The sequence below is a fragment of the Elgaria multicarinata genome, chromosome 8, assembly GCF_023053635.1.
Source record: "Elgaria multicarinata webbii isolate HBS135686 ecotype San Diego chromosome 8, rElgMul1.1.pri, whole genome shotgun sequence".
Classification (NCBI taxonomy): Eukaryota; Metazoa; Chordata; class Lepidosauria; order Squamata; family Anguidae; genus Elgaria; species Elgaria multicarinata.
Window position 1 is genome coordinate 13,838,384 of NC_086178.1, and position 23,857 is coordinate 13,862,240.

The window sequence follows — 23,857 nt, forward strand, 5'->3', positions numbered from 1 at the left end:
ACAACGTTTCATATACTAGTGTAGATCCCCTCCTGGTTAGAAAACAAATGGAAGTTTATCACAGCTCTGTCTCCTGTTAAGATAAGAAAATTCCACAGATTTTAAAGACAGAGCTCCAGTTATAATCAATATATGCCTTGTTTTGCTCTAGATTTTTGATTAGAGATGTGTCTGTGCTCAACTTTGTTTTGTTAACAGCAACCGATCAACTGCCATGCTTCAATTTATGAGAGACCCTGGGAATCAAAAATCGCTGTTATAGTGACATGCAAGGACGGACAACCTACTAAGGTATGAAAATGCAACTTTCCCCACCCCAAGCAAAATGTAATTGGAGAAAGATTAGCAACTATGAACTTGGAGAGATCAGTCCACTTCCCAAGGAGCTAGTAATCAAACAACCAGAACTTCAAGCTGTATTACATGAGCTACAACGAGTGTTCCTGTAGTTCCTTTAGAAAGGGGACATTGAACCTCTTTCAACACTAAGGCCAAATTTATTTTATTTATTTATTTATTTATTTATTTATTTATTACTTTTCTATACCGCCCAAAAGCCGGAGCTATTTAGGGGAAGCGCATTCCAGTAGCGGGCTGGTTGTTGCCGCAGAGGGAACTCCACATTTTGCAGACAGCCAAAAGCAGTTTTCACCAACTCAGTGTACAGACAAGGCTGGGATGATCGGAAACTGTGCCTGAGAAGTCTAAGTCTAAGGCCTTAGCTGGACCTACCTGAAAGTCCGTGGGAGAGGAGGGGGGACCTCGTGTAGCGATTAATGCGAGATCTCACCCTTGTTTACACGTAAGGTGCGATGACCTCAGGAAGAGAGGCGTCGCACCCGCCACTTTTTTATTTTCTTAAAGGGAGAGGAGCGCACAAACGGTCATGCGCAAAGGTAAGTGTTTTTTTTTAATTTCATTTCATTTCCCTGCTACCCCCACCCTAACCCCGATGGGCACAGCACTCCTGAGGAGCGGCTAGTGGCTCCGTGGAAATGGGCCACACATTCCGCGGTCTCAGGCTCAGCCCGAGACCACAGAATAAGCAGGCCCAAAATGTAGGGCTGTATCCCAGGGCAAGAGAGGGCTGATCCTTCCCTGATCCTGGGATCCCCTGTGCGTCATGTGGACGCACAGGGATGATCTCGGAGTTCGCCCCGGGATATAGCCTGGTCTAGCTAAGGCCTTCGTCTAACGAATGAGATGACAGAGGCCCTAAGAAAAATTTAGAGAGGCCTGAGACTGTGGCAGGTAACAGCACTACACCAAGTCCATTTTTTGTTCAGACCCATAAAGCAGCTGTCACCTGAAAGTTCTGATGAGATAAACTATCATGTTCAATCACAGCTTGTTTTCTTAGCCAGTGCAGAGAAATTCTTATTTTCTAAGAACTTCAGTTGTGGCCTGTGAATCATCCTCAAATTGTGTTCCGGGGGACCGTGAAGTTCCCTGAAAACTTGCCAGGGGCTTCTAGATGAGACAGCCAATAGTGCTGGGTGTTTACCTGAAGTCTTTCTGTAAAAAGCACAGCCATGCAGGTGAGAGTTGACTGTGCTCTAACTAGGTCACAGTCTCAAGAGTGGCAGCAGTGAGCTAAGGCCCAGCAGCCCTGCCCGTGGCCTGCATGAATTGATTTTGTGCCCTAGAAGAGGTTTGTGGTTCTGTGGGATGATGTTTATGAGTAGCTTGGCAGGCGAGTCTATGTGGAAAGGGCCCCCTAAAGGTAAACAGTTTGAAAATCTCCACTTCCCTATATGGAAGAAAAAAGAATTTGATTTGGGAAAGGGAAGGGAAAGTCTGTGAGACTGGATGGACCCTCACGCTAAGCCCTCCCCTACGCTGCCTCCTTTTCCAATTCAACCGAAAAAGCCGCATCTTGAGATGGGACATCTAGACAGATGAAGTTTAAGATGTAAGGACTGACAGGAAGTAGTTGGTTTTGTGTTCAGGTTTTAATGGTCACTTTCTTTCTTTCTTTTTTGTCCCCCTCCAGCATAAAGGTACTTGTGCAGCCAGTGCCAATGTGGACCTTACAAACAAGTTTGTGCATACTATACAGAAGTGTAAACATCACGGTTTCTGATTGTTCCTGCCTCATAAACACTGGGGATGTCACATTCTCACATTTTCAGCTATGAGGGCACCTCTAAACTATTATAATTCCTATACGCTTAGAAAGCCTTTGAAGGATTGGCCAAGTTCCGTGAGGAGAAGCCTGTGAACAGCTATTGCCCTTGGGATGTAAAATGAACCTTTTTGTTTTTACAGAGGCAGCATATTTCTGAATATTGGATGCTTGAAATCAATAGGGGCCAGTCATCACCTTTACAGCTTGCTTGTGACTAGCCAGGGGCATCTGGCTATGGTGGATTTTCTTGGACTGGATGCAAATATCTGTAGTTAATATATATGACCTCCAAATGGGAATATAGGTGGGGGCACTTTTTAGTTTTGATTTGGCCAGAATACTGTATTACAGAACACAACTTTGACTGGGTTCACACAACATGATAACCCACAGTGGGTTAAATAATCCACGGTGGTTCATTTGACCCACCATGGGTTATTGAGTTGTGGGGGAAGATTTTTTTTTAACTCATCATTGAGTTATTTCTCTGGTCATGAGGGGATACCAACAAAATAACCAACCGTGAGTTGACTATTAACCCACTGTTGACTGTCGTGTTGTCTGAATGCAGCCAGTGATTCTTACAGGTCAAAGAAACAAGTAAGAAATAGTGGCACCTGGTGAAAGCATTACAGAATGCAGCCTCAGTTTTCTTAGAATCAAATAGGCTTTGGGGATGAAAAAGTAGCCCCAACAGTAGCTACTGCTTCAAGAATTAAAAAGGCAACCAAAATGATCAAGGGGCTGGAGAAATTCCCCTATGAGGAAAGGTTACAACATCTGGGATTGTTTAGCTTAGAAAAAGGATCAGTAAGGGGAGACATGATAGAAGTGAACAAAATTGTGCATGGTGTGGAAAAAGTGGATAGGGTGAAGTTTTCCTCACTCTCTCAAAATACTAGAACTCGAGGCCTTCCCATGAAGCTGAATGATCAGAGATTCATGGCAGAGAAAAGGAAGTTCTTCATATAGCTCATAGTTAAACTTTGGAAATTGCTGCCACATGGTGTAGTCATAGCCACCAACTTAGATGGTTATAAAAGGGGATTAGCCAAATTCATGGAGGATACGGCTATCAATGGTTACTAGTCATGAACTCAGGCAGAGTATTTGATAAAACTTTTGATTTTGATAAAACCTGATATGCTGTGTGTTTTTACAGCTCTCAGGCAGCGTCCTCATCGTCCTCGTTTATGTCGTGGTTGTCTAGTAAGCATTACAACTGACAGTCCAGAACTGCACGAACCTTTGGCAGCTGCTTTGGAAAAGTATAACTCAGAAAGCAATGATGACTTCTATTATAAAGTGGAAGAGATAACAAAAGCTACAAGCCAGGTCTGAACTCTGCTGCTACCACTATATTTCAATTCAGTTAAGAAAATTAGGTTCAAATTGGGATGACCTGTTTGATTTGCATTTGAATTCTTTTCCAAGTCTATTTGCCTAACACAGAGATGATGTCAGAGGTTCGGTCATTTTCATATAAGGCACACACACATGTTGTTGTTCTTCTGTGTGTCTGCACTACGTGGAAGTCTCCATCCCAACCTGAATTGTGCACCTTCCAAAATCCCACCGCCCTGAAGCAGAGGGAGCGCAAGCGAAGTCAAACAGGAGTTTCCTGTTTCCCGATTCATTCATTTATTACATGTATGTGTCACTTCCCATTGCAAAAGGAGTCTCGAAGTGAGTTACACAAAAAAGAATACAAAGTATCCATAATAAATATAACAACAAAGACAAAATCAAAATTAATATAAGACAATACAACTATAGATACAATAAAAAAATATTTAAAAACAATACAATAGTACACAAATTCATCGTAATTCATCCGTCAAGGTCAGGTTTCTCGGTTGTGGAGATAGATAGGCTGTATCAGCACACTGCATCTCTTCCACTCTTGGTTGCCAAACCAGTGGGAGGCCTGGTACAACTGAGTCCTCAGGCTCTTGGCATCCATGCCTGGGCCTGATTCTTCAGCATCTCCTTCTGAGTCAGAGTCTATAGCACTTCCCGAATGGGGACAGAGCTTCAGAAGACCCCTCTCAGCCTTGCCTTTGGAACAACAGTCAGCAAAGCCAGTTCAGCCTGGCCCTGAGACTTCAATAATGATGGTTGACACGGAGGCCTTTGCTAGACCTACCTTAAAAAGCACGACGGAGGAGGGAAGAGCCCGCAGTGCAACTATCGCGGGCTGTCGCGCTAGTCTATACGTCAGGCGTGACAAGCTCACGAAGAGAGCCGTCGCGCCGGCCATTTTTTTATTGTTTAAAGGGACGATGCGCACGAACGCTCGTGCGCCCATGTAAGTTTTTTTTTAAAAAAAATCAGTTTCCCTGCTCCCCCCAACCTGCGCCCCATGCGCAGCTTCTCTCAGCTACGGGCGAGTACTTGCACGGAGCCAGGAAAAGCTGTGGAACGGGCTACACTCTCGCGGTCAGGCTGAAAGGGATAGGCTATATCAGGCTGAAAGGGATAGGCTATATCCCGGAGCCAGGGAGGGTTAATCCCTCCCTGAACCCAGGATCCTCTGTGCATGATGCACAGGGGTGATCCCGGGTGTTAGCCCGGGATATAGCCTGGTCTAGCAAAGGCCTGAGAAGGTTAAACCTATCAAGTCCTGAAACAAACTGCAGTGGCCCTGCCTGCTGCCATGGGGCACTGCCTTGTCTGCAAACCAGCCCATAGCCAAAGGAGAAGTTGCACCACTGAATGGTGGCACGACATAGAAAAAATGCCTCCATATAGCCAACAAACCAAGACACACACCAAAAAGGTATCCATGCAAACACCTGGCCTGTTCCTCCCAGGGAGTCACTCCTGAATCTGACAGAAGGCTTAGCTTTGAACCCATTATAATCCAAATTAAATGTGGCTGCTAATCATCTTTCTGCTCCAATTTTAGGTTGTGGCTGGAGTAATTTATCGCATAGACTTCAGTATTAGGAAGACTAATTGTTCCAAGGCAGAGTTCACAAAATTCAATGAAAACTGTATTGCTACAGAACACGAGGTAAGATGATTCCTGCATTGAGCAGGGGGTTGGACTCGATGGCCTTATAGGCCCCTTCCAACTCTGCTATTCTATGATTCTATGGTGTAAGTTACTGGCAGTACTTCCAAGAAGAACATTTTATTTCAGAGCTAAGATAAACCTCACATTTGGATTCTTGTTGGGCGGGTGGGGTGGGGTGAATTGAAGTTCTATATGAATACTTGCATTGGGGTTTTATTTGTTTTTATGGAATTCATTCTCAATTCATGCACCTATTAAACTTTGACTTAAACTTTTTTAAATTGTGCAATCCTATGCATGTCTTTTATTCAGTTAACTTCAGTAACACTTACTCCCAGGTAAGTGCATATACTGTAGAGGATTGCAGGTTAGTTACCTAGTAAAATCCCGCTATTATCTCCTCAGTAATATTGCTAAGCAATAGCTGAAGTTAACATTTATTGCCTTAATTTGTCTTTCCTGCCTTAGCTTGTTAAATTCATTTCTTTCCTCTACACAGAAGAAGCCCAGCACAACTGCTTAGAAAACAAATGGGCATTTCTCACAGCTCTGTCTCCTACGAAGATAGACAAATTCCGCATGTTTTGAAGACAGAGCTCCAGTTATAATCATTATATGACATGTTTTGTTCTGTATAGTGATCAATTTTGTTTCGGTGACAGAAACAGTTGAACTGCCATGCTTCCGTTTTTGAGAGAGCCTGGGAGTCAGTAATCCATACTAGAGTGAAATGTGACGATGGACCACCTACTCAGGTATGGAAATGCACCTCCCAATCCAAAGCAAAATGTAATTGGAGAAAGATTAGCAACAATTAAGTTGCGAGAAATCAGCCCCCTTCCCAAGGAGCTAGTAATTAGTCTCATTTATTTATCGTATTATAAACAGCTATTATTATAATTTGGAGAACTTAAAGTATTTATTTTATTTTGATATTATGTCTAGTTTGCTTAATACAGTGAAAATCTCAGAGATATGAACTACCTTGCCAATTAGAAGGCCCCTTAAGGGTGATTCCAGATGGAGGGCACCTAACGCTGGCAATCAAAAAGTGTTGTGCAGGAGCTCGGGAGACCCAGCTGAAACTAAATCCAGGCAAAACTGGAATAATTTTGACTGGCTGGCCTTGTGATATACAGGAAATAGGAATATCAAGAGTTTAGGACCTTTGACTGCAAACATTTATAGAATAGTGGGATATAAATGAACAAAATAAATAGTAATAATATTATTCATTCAGTCTTCTTTGGTGACTTGGACCAAGCCTCAGGTGGTGGTGGTTGCAGGTGGAACTCCAAATTTCCATCTGCACCTTTCATCAACTCAGCTTACAAACATGGCTATGATTAAAAGAAACAGCGCCTGACAAGTCACTGCAGATTATGGGAGGTGGCTAAGGCCTTAGCTAGACCTAAGATTTATCTCGGGATCGTCCTGGAGTCATCCCTGTGCATCTATATGACACACAGGGGATCCTGGGAGCAGGCAGGGATGACCCCGGGACGATCGTGGGATAAACATTAGGTCTAGCTAAGGCCTTAGATGCACAGGGATGACTCCAGAATGATCCCGGGATAAACCTTAGGTCTAGCTAAGGCCTATGTCTAAAGAGTTGAGATGACGAGGCACTGGCAAAAGTTGAGAGTGGGCAGAGTCTGTGGCAGGGACCCAAGTCCCTTCATTGTTCAGACCCAAGGAGCAGCTTTCACTTGAAAGTTCTTATGCAGGAGTGGGATGGAGTTAGACCTTGCCATGTTACCTGCTGTAGCCTAGTGGTATCTTCTGCAGAACTCGTTCATAGTCTTAGGAGTTTTTCCCTTTGTTCAATCATTGAACTAGAATAGATGAAGATATTTTTTATCCTGATTAAGTAATGTATTTGGATGATAGGACCCCACCTTTGTGTAGTCTTTTCCGGGTTTTGGTATTACTATTATCCTGGGCCAGATCTACACTAGTCTTATAACGTTGCTAGTGTCCCTTTCTAACGCGGTTCTCTGTATCATGGGGCACACTAGTGTTACTTACATTTAGCTGTAACGTTACTGCAGGGCATGTTGTTAAATCCTTTCGTTGTTCTCCCTCCCTCTGAGAGTAGCAGAGCTGCTGGGTTTGCTCCGCCCACTGCCTGCCTCATTCCTAGCCAGCAGTGCAGGGCAATAGTCATAAGCACACACAACCCCCCTCCCAAAACATCTTAACGCAAGTCCCAGGTAATTGCCTGAATGCATAGGAGCCAGCCACTTTGCTAAAGCTAAGCAGGGCTGGGTCTGGTTAGGGTTTAGATGGGAGACCAAATTGAAAAGTTTTAGCAGCAGCCGCATTTAAGCCCCGCTGGTCATGAGTTTTGGACTGGGACCAAGAGACCCTTGTTAATTTTCCTGCACGGAGCGATCCTTTGACCGCTCCTCAGCTCCTTTGCAAAGAGGGGGGAAATGTTAAAAAAAAAATCATAAAAAATCAACCGATGACCCAATTTGATTCAAATTTTAAGGCAGGATGCATGGGAGTACTTCACAATAAAAGCAGATTCTAAGGTGGAAAACTTCTGAGTTCTTTGCATGCAATTGTCAGTGATTGCACAGTATAACGCTGGTGTGATTTATCTGCTGTAGCAGATAAGATAGCAAACGGGGCGAAGGAAGGAGAACAGGAAGTGGGCAGAGCAAACCCAGCAGCTCTGGGTTGGGAGAGGAAAATTACCGGTAGAACGAGGCGCATGAATCTGTAGCCACGCTGGAACTAAGAAATAGAACCTGTAAGTACAACTCATTTACAACGTTGGAGACCCAGGGTCACGTGACGCTGTACGTCACAGTAACCCATTCAAAACGTTAAAATAACACCAGTGTAGATTCCCACCTGGACATTTTCCTGGTGTCTGGGGGATCCTCACCCTGCCAAATCTTAGGGAAAAAATTAAGCAAGTCTAGGAATCAATATATCTTTAATTTTTTTATAAAAAGAGCTTCCAAATCCATCTGGACTGGGAGCTTTATTGTGTTTCAGGTGTTTAGTGGCTTGTTCAACCTCCTCCGCCAATATATCTCCATTCAACATTTTTTTGTTGGTTTTCATTAACTGGGGTAATGCCACTTCTTTTCAAATATTTTTCTATAAAATCTAACCCCGGAGAAATAGTATGATAAAGCATGTGTAAAAATCTGCAAATGCAAAGAATTAATTTGCGTTTGATCAAACGTTAGGGTGCCATCATTCCTATTTATTGAATGTATTTTGGATTTCGTTTTTTCTTTTTAAGTGCTCTAGCCAACATTTTAGAATGTTTGTTAACAGAAAGGTAGTATTTTTGTTTTAGTATAAGATGGATTTAGCAATACCTATGGTTTCTATACTTTCCAATTCTTTTCATTTGGCTTCCAGATCCCTGAGTACTTTTACAGAGCCAGTATGTTTATGCTTTAATTCCAGGGCTGCTATGTCATTTAATAAATCTTGTTTAAGCGGGTCTATAAGTTTCTTTAATTTTACACTTTCAGCAATACAGGCCCCTCGAATTGTAGCCTTCATGGCGTTCCAGATTATTTTAGGAGCCATGCCTGGTATGTCATTTAATTTAAAATATTCTTCAATGGCCTTCTTAATAGTTAAAGTAGGAAGTTGTTTGGTTAGGAGGTTAGAATCCAAGTGCCACATTGATTGATATGGCCTTTGAGAGTTCAGTGACAAGTCCGTTTCAATTGCACCATGGTCAGACAATATTTTAGGGAGAATACTGGATAAAATGAGGTTAGGGATCCATGATGGAAGGTCCAGGATATAATCTAACCTGGGGAAAGAGTGAAAGCTTGGGGGGAAATAAGAGAAGTCCCTAAGTCACGGATTCAAACGTCTCCAGGAATCAATCAAATGAAAATGTTTCAACAATGGAGCCAGGGTCTTCCCTCCCCGACATTTGTCTAATTGGGAACCAGACTTTCTATCTAAGTTTAAATCACATACAGCATTTAAACCACCTGCAATAACTCCGCCTGGCGCCTACACTGTACTCCTTTCGTCGCCAGCTGAAGACCTTTTTATTCACTCAGTATTTTAACACTTAATTTTAACTTAAATTTAAATTATACTGTTTTAACTCTGTATTTTAACCTTATATCAATTTTGCTGTGTGCTTTTATCCTGGTTGTGCTTTTTATATTGTATTTTGTATTTGTGTTTTTAACTTGTTGGTTGTTTTATGATGGTTTTAATTTTTGTGAACCGCCCAGAGAGCTTCAGCTATTGGGCGGTATAAAAATGTAATAAATAAATAAATAAATAAATAAATAAATAAATAAACTAGATCCCCAATTGCAAACTGAGCTAGTTTCTTAAAGACCTTAACCAAAAAAGAATATTGGTGCACGTTAGGTGCATATACTGAAGCTAGTGTAATAGGTTGGCCTTCTAATTTCCCACCAGGAATAAATGTTGTCCTGCTGGGTACTTTTTTATCTTATCTTTGCGAATGTCCACATGCTTTGCTATAGCAATGGCAACTCCTCTGGCATGACTGGTCCCTATCGCTGCATACTGGGGACCAAAATATGAATGAGGTAAAAACTTTTTCTCTAGTTCTCCTACCTTAAATGTTTCTTGCAAAAAAATAAATAAATGATGGAGAGCTTTTGAACCTGAAGGTGGTTCCGCCTTTTAACCACATCCCCCAACTCCCGAACGTTAAGAGTAATTAACCGTAAATCAGTCATATTCATATGAGGGGAGACATGAGAGCACTCTTCAAATACTTAAAAGGCTGTCACACAGAGGAGGGCCAGGATCTCTTCTCGATCCTCCCAGAGTGCAGGACACGGAATAACGGGCTCAAGTTAAAGGAAGCCAGATTCCAGCTGGACATCAGGAAAAACTTCCTGACTGTTAGAGCAGTACGACAATGGAATCAGTTCCCTAGGGAGGTTGTGGGCTCTCCCACACTAGAGGCCTTCAAGAGGCAGCTGGACAAGCATCTGTCAGGGATGCTTTAGGGTGGATTCCTGCATTGAGCAGGGGGTTGGACTCGATGGCCTTGTAGGCCCCTTCCAGTTCTATGATTCTATGATTCTATGATAACTTGATTGATTGTTAAGCCCAAAACTCTTTGGCATTACAACATAGAGCCTAAGAAGCTTGACTCTTGTAGCAATAAACATATAAATGAAGTAAACAGCACAAAATAATAATGTGTACTTAAAATTATCCCCGAAACAAAATAATCCCTCTCCACCACCTCTCCCTTCCTTTCCGAGCCTAACGTGATGACTGTGGATACATTAAATAGGTTGCAGAGGGGAGGATTATTCCTCTGCAAGCAGATCTGAACAAAGCAAAAAATAAAAATAAAAAAGACAGGAAATATTGTATACTTAATTTGTTATAAAATTCCACTTAATAATAATAAATTTATTTCTAACCCGCCTCTCCATCCTGATCAAGGTGGGGAACAACAACAAGTATAAAATATTAATCAAAACACAATATACATTGTTAAAACTTCCTAAAAAACATACTAAAAGCATCCTAAAAGCATCCTAAAAGCAGAACGTATGAAGAACCTTTCATTAGCTTTCATTTTCCCCCCCTTATTGTTCCTGATCATGGAGCTCTCCCTGAGGTTGATGGTATATTAGATTCCGGGGTTTTGAAATGTTTCTTGCACTGCCTGCTTCGATTCTGAACTGTTTTCCAGCTTTCTCCTGGGGGGGGGGCACCTTTTTTTCCAGCGTCATCTCCAGATGGATCTTCTCCAGATAGATCTTCAGTGTTGGCTATCCCCTCTGGAAGCTCAATTCCCAAAATTGTCAATAGGCGAACAGCTTCCTTCACATTTCGGGCTATAAAGCATCCCAGTATCTCTCGTAACTATTAGCTTAAAGGTGAAGCCCCAGCAATGCCATATCCCAGCTTCTTGGAGTCGTAATGTGAAGGTGCAAAACTCCCTGCATTTGTTCGAAGTCTCAGGAGCAAGGTCTTGCAACACAATTATTATTTTTATCTTTATATGTTATATCTCCCAAGGAGTGTAGTTGTTGCCATATTTGTTCTTTCTTGATGTCACGTGCAAAGCGTATTATAATGCCTCTGGGAGGAGGGACTTCTTTAGGCCTAATCCTTGTTGCGCAGTGAGCACGCTCAAAGTCATATGCAGTGAGTTCCAAGTCTGAAATCAGGGTTTTGAACCAAGAAACCAAGAAGTTTTTCATATCATCTTTCTCTTCTCCTTCCTGGACCACCCTAAAGCGTAAATTATTCTGGCGTTCCATGTTCCCAATTTGTTCAGTCTTGTCTCTTAATTCATCATTTTCTCTCTGGAGCTCTTTTATTATCATTTATTTATTTATTTATTTCATTTCATTTCTATACCGCCCAATAGCCGAAGCTCTCTGGGCGGTTCACAAAAATTAAAACCATGAAGAGCATAACTTTGTAACTTTTTATAACTTTGGAATTAGCAATTGGTAAATCAAGTGGATTTGAAGCTGTCTCTGCCACCCCAGTAATCTTAATTCCCATCTCATGAATTTTCTGGACGCATAAGTTCCCTCCAAGTTTCTTGAAGGATAAGGTTTAAAGGAAAGTAACTGATTTTTGAATTCTTCCTTTAGAGCCGAACCCCCCTGCTGGAAGTTTTTTATCTGTAAAGAAGACGCTGTAGCAGGAACTATTTGTTTGATGCACTTTCAGCCATGTTGGATACACTCTCTGCCATGTCTGTTTTTAGACTTGCCCGGCCGTTACTTTCTAATGGTTTGAAAAAGTCAGTAATGACCTTAGGTTTCTTCTTAGTGGGGTCAATTAACATTCCTCTACAAAGTTCAATTTACTTTATCACAGCTTAACAGTGTTATTAGCAGTCCGAGACTGCTCCCGGCACAGACCATAACTCACCAGTTTATTTCTCTTTGTTGTTCAATAGTCCCATGTCGGCGTTTTAAAAGCAGCTGTAGTCTGTTTTCCCCCTCGGTAGAATCAGATAACCTTCTCCTGTCAGTTTTTAGATAAATGAGCAAAACTTACATATTTTATACTTGCTTACAGAGGTTTCTCTCTCTCTCTGAGGTTAAGACAGCCGTAAACAGTAGTCTCTTCCAGCAGGCCTACCCAAATGAATTTTAAACCTAAGAATTGTGATTGTTACTTTAATACCGTATTGATTTTATATGCTCTTTTAACTAATTTTATGTATTATATTGCGTTTGGTGTTGTTCCCCGCCTCGATCCAGAGGGAGAGGCGGGTAATAAATAAATATTATTATTATTATTATTATTATTTCTTCAGCATCTGGGATAGAGCTCTCCACTTATGCGGCCATTCTCACACCTTCATGGCCTCGACCTCGTAGAGGTTGGGAAATGACACACGATTCTGGACTAAACCTGAGAAGAGCGTCAGCTGCCAATTTATATAGGACTCCATTTTAATCGTTATTTGATGGGCAAACTTGCATGTTATTACACAACCTCAAATTTCAGGAAGGATCGGACAATTTCAAGTAACTAAATACATTATGATGGCTTTTTGGTTTTTGCAGGCAAAGCCATGTTCTACCCATCACCATAGTTTCAGAGTAAACATGACCTCTCCTAGAAACTGAGGCACTGCTCAGTTAGGTCATGCTCATAGATGAGGCCACCATCAAAAAAACAAAAACAAAGGATAGGTCTTCTGTGAAAGGATGTAATAAAAAAATCCAACTGAAGAGAAAAAGACAAAGGATAGACCTTCTGTGAAATACCAAATCCACCATCCACTTCAAAAACCTTTTCTATAAGAGGAAGATATAAGAATAAATCGAAACTAAGATTTCTTTTTTCAGATTCCCAAATTCCCCATTACAAGACAGCCCTGCAAGTTTAATTTTTATATTTGACTGACTGCCAGTTCTGACACAACCATTTGCTCCAAAGTGTCTAGGAAGACCATGGAAACCTATGATAGTTCCCATAACCTTGCTTCAGGAGGACCTAGTGAACTTCACACTTGCAGAACTTCTACCTTCCCATGAAGAAGAAATGGCTAAACCCCATGAAACAGTTTCAGATGCCACCTAGAGATGTTTTGAAGATTTTCTTCTTGCAGATGCTCTGCTGCAAAAAACAAATTGTGTCTTCAAGAACCCAGAAAATCCTGCAACAATGGAGGTGAAAAAGTTCTTGGGACTTGGAGTTGCAGACATATATAACATTAAAACCGGACTTTCAATTGCAGATGGTTCTCCTGCAGTTTGTTGAGCTCATTTGCAATGTAATTGTCAGATGTACAAATCAGAAATGTAAACACTGATTTGGTCATCAATGTTGCTTTTTCAAGATGCTTCAACTGGGCTCTCTGCTTCTTTCATTGTTGAAGTGAAGCATGAATTTTTATGCAAACATTCATCACCTTCCTTTGTTTTCATAAAGGGAAAAAGCAGAAGCAAATTTGAAGAGATATCAAATTGATCCATAGACTGGGAACGTGGAGGTTGATGTGGCAGCCCTGGGGCTGCAGAAAGCCCCCAGTTTTGAAATCCGTGGTGCTCCACCGCAGGCATGCCTCGTCTTTCTCGCTCCCCCGCCAGCCCCTGCCCTCGCTGGCCCAAACCATGGCCCGGTACCTGCGTTCCCTGGAGCCCCTGATGAGCCCAGAGAACCTGGAGCAACCGCAGCAACTGGTGTCAGAGTTCGAAGCGCCGGACGGAGAGGGCGAGAGGCTCCAGGCACGGCTGCCACGCAGGGCGGCTCACATGGAGAACTGGATCACGGATTGGTGGGTTCAGTCGGCCTATCTGGAAAGCCGCCTCCTGCTGGCTGTTCACTCGAGCCCAGCTGTTGCGCTGCCAAAGCAGGATTTTAATGATCCATAGACTGGGAGTGGGGGAGTGGTTTCAGGACATCACTGCTGGCTTCCGCTGCTAATTTACAAACCCAGTTGTCTCTGGCCTTAACCCCGGAGGGGGGAAAAACTCCATCTGAACAAAACATGGTAATTACGCTTCTGGGGCAGCACCACAGCTCAGATAAATGTTACCTTTCTCTGAACACCTGGTTAGACAGTCATTTCCTGTGAGAATTATGTGATTTAACTTCCTGCACCTGACCATTTTTTTCCTGACATATTGGGGAAAAATGACATCGGTAGAACTACACTACCATTCAGATAGTAAAACTGAAAGCAGAATGTGGCCGATTCTTTCTATTACTACAATGCAGTAAATGTGGCTGTGTGTTTTTCCCTGACTATATAGCGAATAAAAACCAAGCATCACAGTGTAAAGTATACTTAATTGAAAGATCATAGCCTTTGAACATGCTGGATGGGGAATGCTGGGGGTTTACAACTGGATGGCACCAGTTTGGCTTATTAAATAAGGTTGGTCCCATTATCAGGGCAGCCTTAGAGAGGTTCATGACTAAAACTAACAGCCAACTTGCACATAACAGCTAACTATGGCCTTAGCTAGACCAGCGGTTAGCCCGGGCTGATACCCGGGAATGCCCCTGTGCATCCAGATGATACACAGGGGGTCCCAGGATCAGGGAGGGATCATCCCTCCCTGACCCTGGGATGCAGCCCTACACTTTGGGCCCAGTTTTTCCCCTGGTCTCGGGCTGAGCCCAAAACCGTGGAATGTGTGGCCCGTTTCCGCGGCTTTTCCCTGCTCCACGTGATTACTTGCCCAGAGCCGGGAGATGCGCCCATCAGGGCTTGGGTGTGGGGAGTGGGGAAATAAGTTTATTTTTTTAAAAAAAAGCCTCCGTCCCCTTTAAAAAAAAAAAAAAGGCAGACGCGATGCCTCTCCTCCGGAGGTCGCCGCGCCTGACATGTAAATGAGGGCGGGATCTCATGTTAATCGCAACACGAGATCACCTCTCCTCCATCCAGGATTATCCCATAAGTCTAGCTAAGGCCTATGTGTTAAACAATCCATAGTTAGCCATGGCAGAGCTGGGGCAAATGGGCGCACTGAGTGCAACGCACTTGTCACTTCTGTTTCACATCTGGCTTTGTAAAAATCCTGAGTTGTTGTTATGACGTGCAAACCCAACACTCTGACTTGTTTAGGCTTGTTCAACCCATAGTTAGCTGCTACGTGCCAACCATCTCACTTGCAGCCCGTGCAGTGGAGGCTTCAGCTCTTTCTCATTTAAAATGATATACAGAGATGGAGATGTGGGAACAGGAGAATGGTACCACCTCTTGCCCTGCCACTTATTGACAAAGCATCAGCTTCCAGACCTGCAAGGCATTTTATTAAATGAACATTTGACAAAAGCTTCTGCACCAGCAAAATTACCATCAGTAATTAAGGAGAGATGGGGATATGCTCTCAAACGAGCTCAGCTTCTAGATCCTGAAACAAAACAACAGCCACTGGACATACACCAGTGTTGGTTAAGAGGGAGGGAGAAGTGGAGGGAGGGAGAGACTGTGTTGAATCACACTGAGGTCTAAGGCCTTCTCTTTACCCTGAAGTATATGCCCCATTCCGTACCCCTTATGCGAGCTCTGCCGACCTACCTCTTCCCAGAAATGGGCTGCCTCCATTTCACCTTGCCCCCAGAACAGCTAAATTGCCTTTGTGCAAGTAGTACGGGCCACTTGCAGAAAAGAATTGGCAGGGCACTGGAGAATTGGAGGTGGGTGGGCGTAAGCATTCCATTGGCTACTACCCTAGGTCTGCGCAGTGCCTTAATGTTCATGCATGTTGGGGGGACAAACTCTGCCAAACACGGTCTCTCCAGGAAATGTCTGACTTGCCTTGCTGACAACTTTCTCCTTCAGAGCATGGAGGAAGGAACAAGAAAATCAGCCATCCTTCACGGGATTCTGACCAAGTGGGAAGAGTTAGTTGATTAGGTGAAAGTAGCAGGAACTTTGGGGGAAACTGACCATGGGTATGTCTACATCAGGGGAGGGGGAGGATCTCACAATATGCTGATCGTGAGATCCTCCCCCTGGTCCACATGCGGCATGCGACGTCCCGGGAGGAAGGAGGACGTCACGCCCACCATTTTTTAAAAAAGAAAAGAACCTGGAGCAAACCTGCACACCAACACAAAAGTAAGTAAAAGAAAAGAAAAGCTCCAATCCCGCTCCCCTCCCCAGCCCCGATGGGCACGGAGTACTTGAAGAGCTCCATGCCCTGTGCCTGGTTCCCGGCTCCTTGCATTTACTTGTGAGGAACCAGGACAGCCGCCCACACATCCCGTGGTCTTGGGACGATCCCAAGACTTTGGGGGAAAACAGGCTAACAGCCATCCTGGTAATCCCAGGGAAATGGAGGGATCATCCCTCCCTGCCCCCGAGATCCCCTGTGCATCATGTGGATGCACAGGGATGATCCTGGGGCAATCCCCGGGCTAAGTCCTCATCTAGACATGCCCCATGTAATGCTCAAGTTCCTCATTTTAAGGGAAAATAAAGCTGAGTGTAGTCAAACATGCTTTGGACTTCAGGAAATCTGATTAATAAACTCAGAGCATTGTTATGTAGAATTCCATCGCAAGAAAGCCTAACAGGAAGATGAGTGCAAGGATGGGAGTTCCTAAAAAAAGAAATAAAGGCTCAATCAGAAAGAATCCCAATTGGGGGGAGGGTGGGTAGAAGGAAGGCACTAGAAGAAGCCAACGTGACTACACAAGAAGCTTAGCGAGGATGATTGGAAAATCAAAAGGGACACATAGGAGGTGGAAAGAGGGGCAGGTTAGTAGGGAAGTGTACAGGCAGGTAGCCCAGAATTTCAGAGATGCTGTCAGAAAAGCTAAAGCTCAAAATGAGCTGAGGTTGGAGAGAGATGTTAAGACTAACAGAAAGGGCTTTCTCAGATATGTTTAAAGTGCGGGGGAGGGGAGCCTGCGTGCGAACAAGATGGCTGCCTAGGCCTGAGCTGTCCACGGTGACCTAAAATCAATCCTATCCAACAGCAAAAATTGAGCCCTCAGAAGCTGAAACTCAGTGGAATAAAGTCAGGAATGCCCCAGCAATCATCACAGCTGAAAAATGAAGACCGTACAGTGTATTTTGGGCCAAGAAACACTACTCTGAGTCTGGACAACGAGGAATAAGAGGACGGCCCTACAACGGCACAGAAGCTGCCCAGGTATGGAATTGCATAGGTATGGAACCTATGCAATTAATAGCTCATCAGCTAGAAAGTCTCTGAGAGGAATGGACAAAGCCATGGAGCCTTCGGAGAACAAAATAGATGGGGTTGTAGCAAAATTAGATGATATTGGAAAGACTGCAAACGAAGCCGAGGAATTAGGCCTCCTCAATAAGAGAGTGCTGAATTCTAATGATAAACTGCAGCAGCGCATAGAATCCTCAGAGAATTATAGCTGCAGGCCCAATCTGTGTCTCAGGGGTCTAGCAGAATCAGCAGAAGGGGGTGACGTGGTCAGTTTTGAAACTGCATGGTTGTCAGAGGTGTTCTCTACATTAGGGAAAAAAGAACACTTTCTTACCATAAGCCCATCTCAGATCTTTCATGTTCAAAAAGGGCTCCTTCTGACAGTGACAAACAGTTAGCTTCATCCCACCAACCTTATATTGCGCTGTTGCAGCGAAATCTACACAAAAGACTCAAATGACGCTGACATTATAGTCTGCTTTAACTGCGAAGGGCTTGGATGACGTTGACTATGTCCTGCTGTGATTGCGGTTCTTCCCCTCCACCCCTTATAGTGAAATATTTTGGTGCAGCGAATGTCTGGTTCTTCCAGGCATGCGAAAACACATCGCTCAAATTTCAACATGTGTTTTCATCCATCATTTTCAATGCGCTGTTCTGTGGGCGTGTTTTCAAAGGGCGGTATTGCTGATGAAAGAGAGGGGTGTGCAAATTGAAATCCTTTCCTCCTGCTGCTTCTGAACTCCACCGCTCCCTCCTGGCAGGGAAACAGGAGCAGCTAAATCCCCCAGTTGAACAAGCAAAAAGCAGCAGCAGCAACCCTCACCCACATATATACAAATCAAGCAGACAGGACAGTGAGGGAGGAAACGAAGGTGGGGGGGGGGAGACTCTTTAGATCTCTGTGTGTGTGTTTAACCATTTTCCACTGCAAAGGAACAGGTTGTTCCCTAGGTGGGAAAGAGCACTCTTCAAAGCAAGATAAAGCTGGTCACTTTCACCCAGATGTCTTGTCAGTTTCAAGCAAAGACCTTTGGCTGCTTCTGAATCTCTGTGTGTGTGTGTGTGTGTGTGTGTGTGTGTGTGTGTGTGTGTGTGTGTGTGTGTGTCTGTGTCTGTGTCTGTGTCTGTTCCCCTACCCCCTCCTTGCTCTCTAGGGGGGAGGGGCTCATCCCAACATCACAGACACAGGCTGTGTCTCTCTTCCCGTATTGATTCGTCTCCCTAAAAACATGTGTTGCTCTTGTTCTTATTTGAACGGGAGTTGTTGGGGGAAGGACACAGATCATACTTCCATTCCTTTGAGCATGTGAAGTTGAGTGGGGGATGGCAGGAGACTCAAACAGGGGGAAGCAGAGATGGAAACATTCTCCATGGGGGGGGGGGGGAATCCTGCATCTCCCCACCTTTTCCTTTTCTTTAACAATGGGGGGGTCCAGTTTTTATTGGGAGCCCCCACATGGGAAAGGATGGCTTAATCCCTTCACTAACTGTGATTTCCCTCTCAATTTATCTGTCATTGGAGGCCTTGGTATGGAATGCATTTGAAGTCTCCTCTTCCGTACACTGGGGCCATAGCTAGACCTAAGGTTTATCCCTGGATCGTCCAGGGGTCAAACCTGTTCATCTAGGTGACACACAGGGGATCCAGTGCTCAGGCAGGGGTGAACTCTGGATGATCCCAGGATAAACCTTAGGTCTAGCTGTGGCCTGGGAGTTGAGATGGCCAATTCCTACCTCGCTTCGCTCCCCCACCCCAGCCACCAACTCCATTTTTTTTCCTTTTTAAAGTTGCAAAAATTCAGACTGCAATCCGAGGGGCTCTAATTTGGAAATGCATTCCGTTTGACTCAATGGGATTTAATTACTGAGTAAGCATGCAAAAGAGTTGACTGCAGTCTTACATAGACCTTAGCTAGACCTAAGGATTATCCCAGGCAAATGGAAGGGTCATCCCTGCCTGCTCCCGGGATCCCCTGTGTGTCATTTGATTGCACAGGGATGATCCCGGGACAATCCCAAGATATAGGCCTGGTCTAGCCATGGCCGTAAAGTTCTACTTTGGTGTTCAGTAACAAGAGAAGCAAATCCCAATCTCTGTTGTCAGAGGGGGAGTTGTCCCCACTTCAAACAACCAATAAACGGTAGGAGGAGGTACAAAGAAGATCTGTGGGGTGGGGATAATAACATGTGTGAGTGAACCTCAATGGATCTCCCCAACGCGCTACGGCAGAGGTGTAAGTTTACAAGTTTTCATATGCTATATAAGCACTGTATAACGGAAATGGGATAATTTGAGGGTAAACCAGAACAAAAGTGTACATGGGATGAACTTGCCAGACCACAAGATTTTTAATTGAAAAGGGAATGTGATTGAAAAGAATAGGCTGGAGTAGAATAGTCCCATCTAGTGAAGGAATAAAAACCAATCATAAATAAATAGTGGGTTTTAATCTGTATTAAAATAAAACAGGATTGCTGGGAGGAAGGGCGGGAGATGACCTGTTTGTTTATGTTGTCATAAAATTGACCCGCAAACTTCCAGGAATGGGCCAGTCACGAGCATACTATAAATCGCCAGAAGCAATTGCCACAACTCACATTTTCAGGAGCAGACATAGAAAGAGCCCACAAGGTGGCAGGATTGCAACTGCAAAGCAGAGCTAAACCAAGGGATATTTACAAATCTTGAAGTTAAAAACACCATTCTGACTAGCGCACACAATGGGCATAAAATCTTACATGAACAACAAGAAATAACATTCTTTCAAGCTATCAGCCCAGGAATGCTGCAAAGGCGCAAAGTATTTAAATATTGTATAAAGCGACTTCACAAAGAGGGAATAAAATACCGGTGGGGCTATACCTCCAAAAGCATTGTCAACATGAATAGCACAACAACAGTGATCACAGATCACTGTGTGGCTAAATAATTTCTAATTCATATGAGTATGCACCTAGTGAAGAATTCCTGTCTAGTCAGGAAGAAAACATCATATTTTCCATGGTAGACCTAAAAAAAAACAAAAAACAAAGTTGGACCTTCAGAGCATCGAAGAAAAAGAAAAAAAAAAGATTCTGGATGAATGAAAATGCGAAAAGATAATTTTAACTAAGTGTCCAGAGACCTGGATCACTAATAACTGTGGCTAAAGTGTGGTGTAGTGGCTAAAGTGTTGGACTGGGAGTCGGGTGATCCAGGTTCTAGTCCCCACTTGGTCATGGAAACCCACTGCGTGACTTTGGGCCAGTCACAGACTCTCAGCCCAACCTACCTCACAGGGTTGTTGTTGTGAGGATGAAATGGAGACGAGGAGGATTATGGACGCTGCCTTGGGTTCCTTAGAGGAAAAAAGGAGAGATATAAATGCAACAAATAATAAATAAATAAATAAATAACAAAGCTAGCTTCTGAAGAACTAGCATATTGCATATATAAACTAGCATATTGCTATCTTTAATTTCATGTTATTAGCTTCTGGCTGGGGTGAGGAGGTTTTGTTAAAGGGTTGGTTGCTGCTGTCATGTCCCCCATTTGATTCCACTCAGCAGTCTTGAGCTACTTCTCGTGAGTGACTACTTGCAGAGAGGAGTCACACAGAGATGGAGAAGTATAAGATTTATTTGGTTGTAGGCTAAAAGTTGTGCTTACTGGTTAGATACCCGTTCAGCCATTCAGTCTATGTACTGTAATTGCAAGAAGGCAGTGACCACAGAGGAGACAAGAAGAAATAGGCTGTATCCTTCTGGGAAATGACTGTAATAAAAGGCAATGTCTTTCATTGTAAAAGGACTAGGATCAATTACCAAAATGAAGAGAGTACAAAAGGTAATTATGCAAAATAAACCCAATATAATTTTGTTACAAGAAACCCATGATAAAAAAAGAGCCACACAAATTATTATACTTTCTAGGAATGGAGGGAGGTATTTGTGGCCAGGGGTTCCTCGGATTCCAGAGGAGTTGCAATAATCCTTCATAGAAACTTGGACTTTAAAATTCTGGATGTGAAGAAGGATATTAGGGAAAGATATATATTTACCAGGGGTCTGCTGGGGATAGAAAAGTTAACACTAGGAGCAATTTACTGTCCCAATGTGGATCAAGCTAATTTTTTTACAGTACCTTGACACTATTAGATAAATCTAAGTTTGAGACAAGAGCAACAATAATAGGGGGCAATTTGAATTTTATCGTTGACTCCAATCTGGACGCTTCAGGGAAAATAAACAGAGGCAGGACAAAGACAGGGACAAGTGTAAAACTGTCAATTCTCTTAAACATTCTTTAAAATGTTAACTTGGGCCACAGCTAGACCTCAGGTTTATCCTGGGATCATCCAGGGTTCGCCCCTGCCTGAGCACTGGATCCCCTGTGTGTCACCTAGATGAACAGGTCTGACCCCTGGATGATCCAGGGATAAACCTTAGATTATATTTTATTTTCACATAACTCCAGGTTGGTTTTAAAGAAGGCCAATATGGAGGCCATCGCAGACTCAGAGCATGCCTCAGTAACAGCATCTTTTCTCCTGAGTCCAAAACAACACAAATTTACTCCTGGAGATTAGAACTCATTGTCCTATATAGGCAGGAAACATGTGATCAGTAATAAAATATTGTTTTAATGACATTTGAGACAGCAGATAGCAGAACATAAGAGGGGCCATACTGGATCAGACCAAGAATTCCTCTAGTCCAGCGTTCTGTTCACATCAGCTGTTGACCAGGAACCTGCAAGCAGGACATGAGTGAAACAGCACCCTCCCACCCATGTTCCCCAGCAACTAGTGTACATACATTTACTGGCTCTGCTACTGGAGGCAGCACATAGCTATCCAGACTAGTAGCCATTGAGAGCCTTCTCCTCCAGGAATTTATCTAACCCCTTTTTAATGCCATCCAAATTGCTGGCCATCACTAGATCTTGTGAAAGAGAATTCTATAGTTTAACTATGTACTCTGTTAAGAAGTACTTCGTTTTATCTGTCCAGAATCTCCCACCAATCAACTTTATGGGATAAGCCCTACGCTTTGAACCAGCCTGTGTTCAGTACCTCTTCAAATTAAAAAGACCACCAGAAAATTCCTCCTACAGAGCCAAGAGCCTTCAAAGTGCTGATGATATGTAGCTCTATGTCCCTGTGACATCTGGATCAGGTGAGGCTGTGCAAGTCCTGGATCAGTGCCTAGACTCAGTAATGGGCTGGATGAAGGCCAATAAACTGAAACTGAACCCTGGCAAAAGAGAAGCCCTGTGGGTAAGTTGTTCCCAAGTCCAGGAGATAGGCTCATTGCCCGTTCTAGATGTAGTTGCACTCCCTTTGAAAGATTAGTTTCATAGTCTAGGGATACTTCTAGATCTATCGCTGTTGCTGGAGGCCCAAGTGGCCACAGCAGCTTTGAGTGCCTTTTATTAGCTTTGGCTGGTTCGCCGACTACGGCCTCTCCTGAACAGGGATAGCTTGGCCACAGGCACTAGTAACCCAAAGCCTGGATTACTGCAATGCATGGGGCTGCCGTTAAGGCTGCTCCAGAAGCTGGAAAAAGGAAAGGAACCTCTCATGCAAGCACTGTGTCATTGCTGACTCTTGGAGGGACGCCAGCTTTCGCTGTCGTTTTCTTGGCAGGCCTTATAGCAGGGTGGTTTGCCGTTGCCTTCCCCGGCCATTATTACCTTTCCCCCAGCTAGCTGGGTACTCATTTTACCGACCTCGGGAGGATGGAAGGCTGAGTCAACCTGAACCAGCTGCCTGAAACCAGCTTCTGCTGGGATCGAACTCAGGCCGTGGGGAGAGTTTCAGTTGCAGAAACTGCTGCTTTACCGCTCTGCACCACACGAGACTCTCCAGAAGCTGGAGCTAGCACAAAATGCAGCAGCTTGGCTGTTGTCAGAAGCCACCCCTTTTTCAACATATAACTCCTTTGCTGAGGCAACTGCACTGGCTGCCTATTGGCTACCAGGCCAGGTTTAAGGTTTTGGTCCTAGTGTATAAAGCCCTAAACAACTTGGGACCAAGATATCAGAGAGTGCCTGATTGGAGTCCACCCAGAGAAGAGCCTTCAATGTGGTGGCCCCCTTTCTATGGAACTCCCTGCCTCTGGGGCCCAGGCAGGCGAAAATGCTGTGTTGTTTCCGGCACCTCTTGAAACCATCTTTATTCCAGGAAGCCTTCCTTGACTGACCAGCCACAGGTTTTATCATTACTCTGTTTTAAAAGTAACAATTTTTAAAACGTTATTTTATATCTTTCATCTGTTTATCATTGTATCTTTTATTGTTTGCCACAAATCATAATACTCCTCCTTATCGGGATGTAGTAAGGATTACAATAAGATAACGTACGTGAATCTCTTCAAACATTCAAAAGCACAATATAAATGACAAGTATTATCAAGAGACTGCCCCTTCCCGCCTTCTCTCTTTTTCGTGTAAAGAAGCTATGAGGGTTGTGGCTCTGGTTCAGATGCCACCACTGAGAATAACTCACTTGATGCTTACATGCATGCCACTGCCAAGGCAGTCCTGATGATCTGAATTCAATGTAAACAGCATTCCCCAGCTTTTCGCCACCCAGCTATTTTGGATGCCTCCGAGGC

The 23,857-nt window shown here is 43.7% G+C and overlaps 1 protein-coding gene across 1 annotated transcript in view; it reads left to right on the forward strand.

Annotated features, from left to right (window-relative positions):
- Positions 1 to 13,978, forward strand: part of LOC134402450 (T-kininogen 1-like) — a 37,052-nt gene extending 23,074 nt beyond the window's left edge. The window contains exons 13-17 of the mRNA XM_063131899.1: positions 199 to 291; positions 1,994 to 3,463; positions 5,037 to 5,144; positions 5,810 to 5,902; positions 12,424 to 13,978. Coding sequence (XP_062987969.1) covers positions 199 to 291; positions 1,994 to 2,083 — 183 coding nt within the window. The 3' untranslated portion in view covers positions 2,084 to 3,463; positions 5,037 to 5,144; positions 5,810 to 5,902; positions 12,424 to 13,978. The remainder of the gene's footprint in view (positions 1 to 198; positions 292 to 1,993; positions 3,464 to 5,036; positions 5,145 to 5,809; positions 5,903 to 12,423) is intronic.
- Positions 13,979 to 23,857: the final 9,879 nt, after the last annotated feature.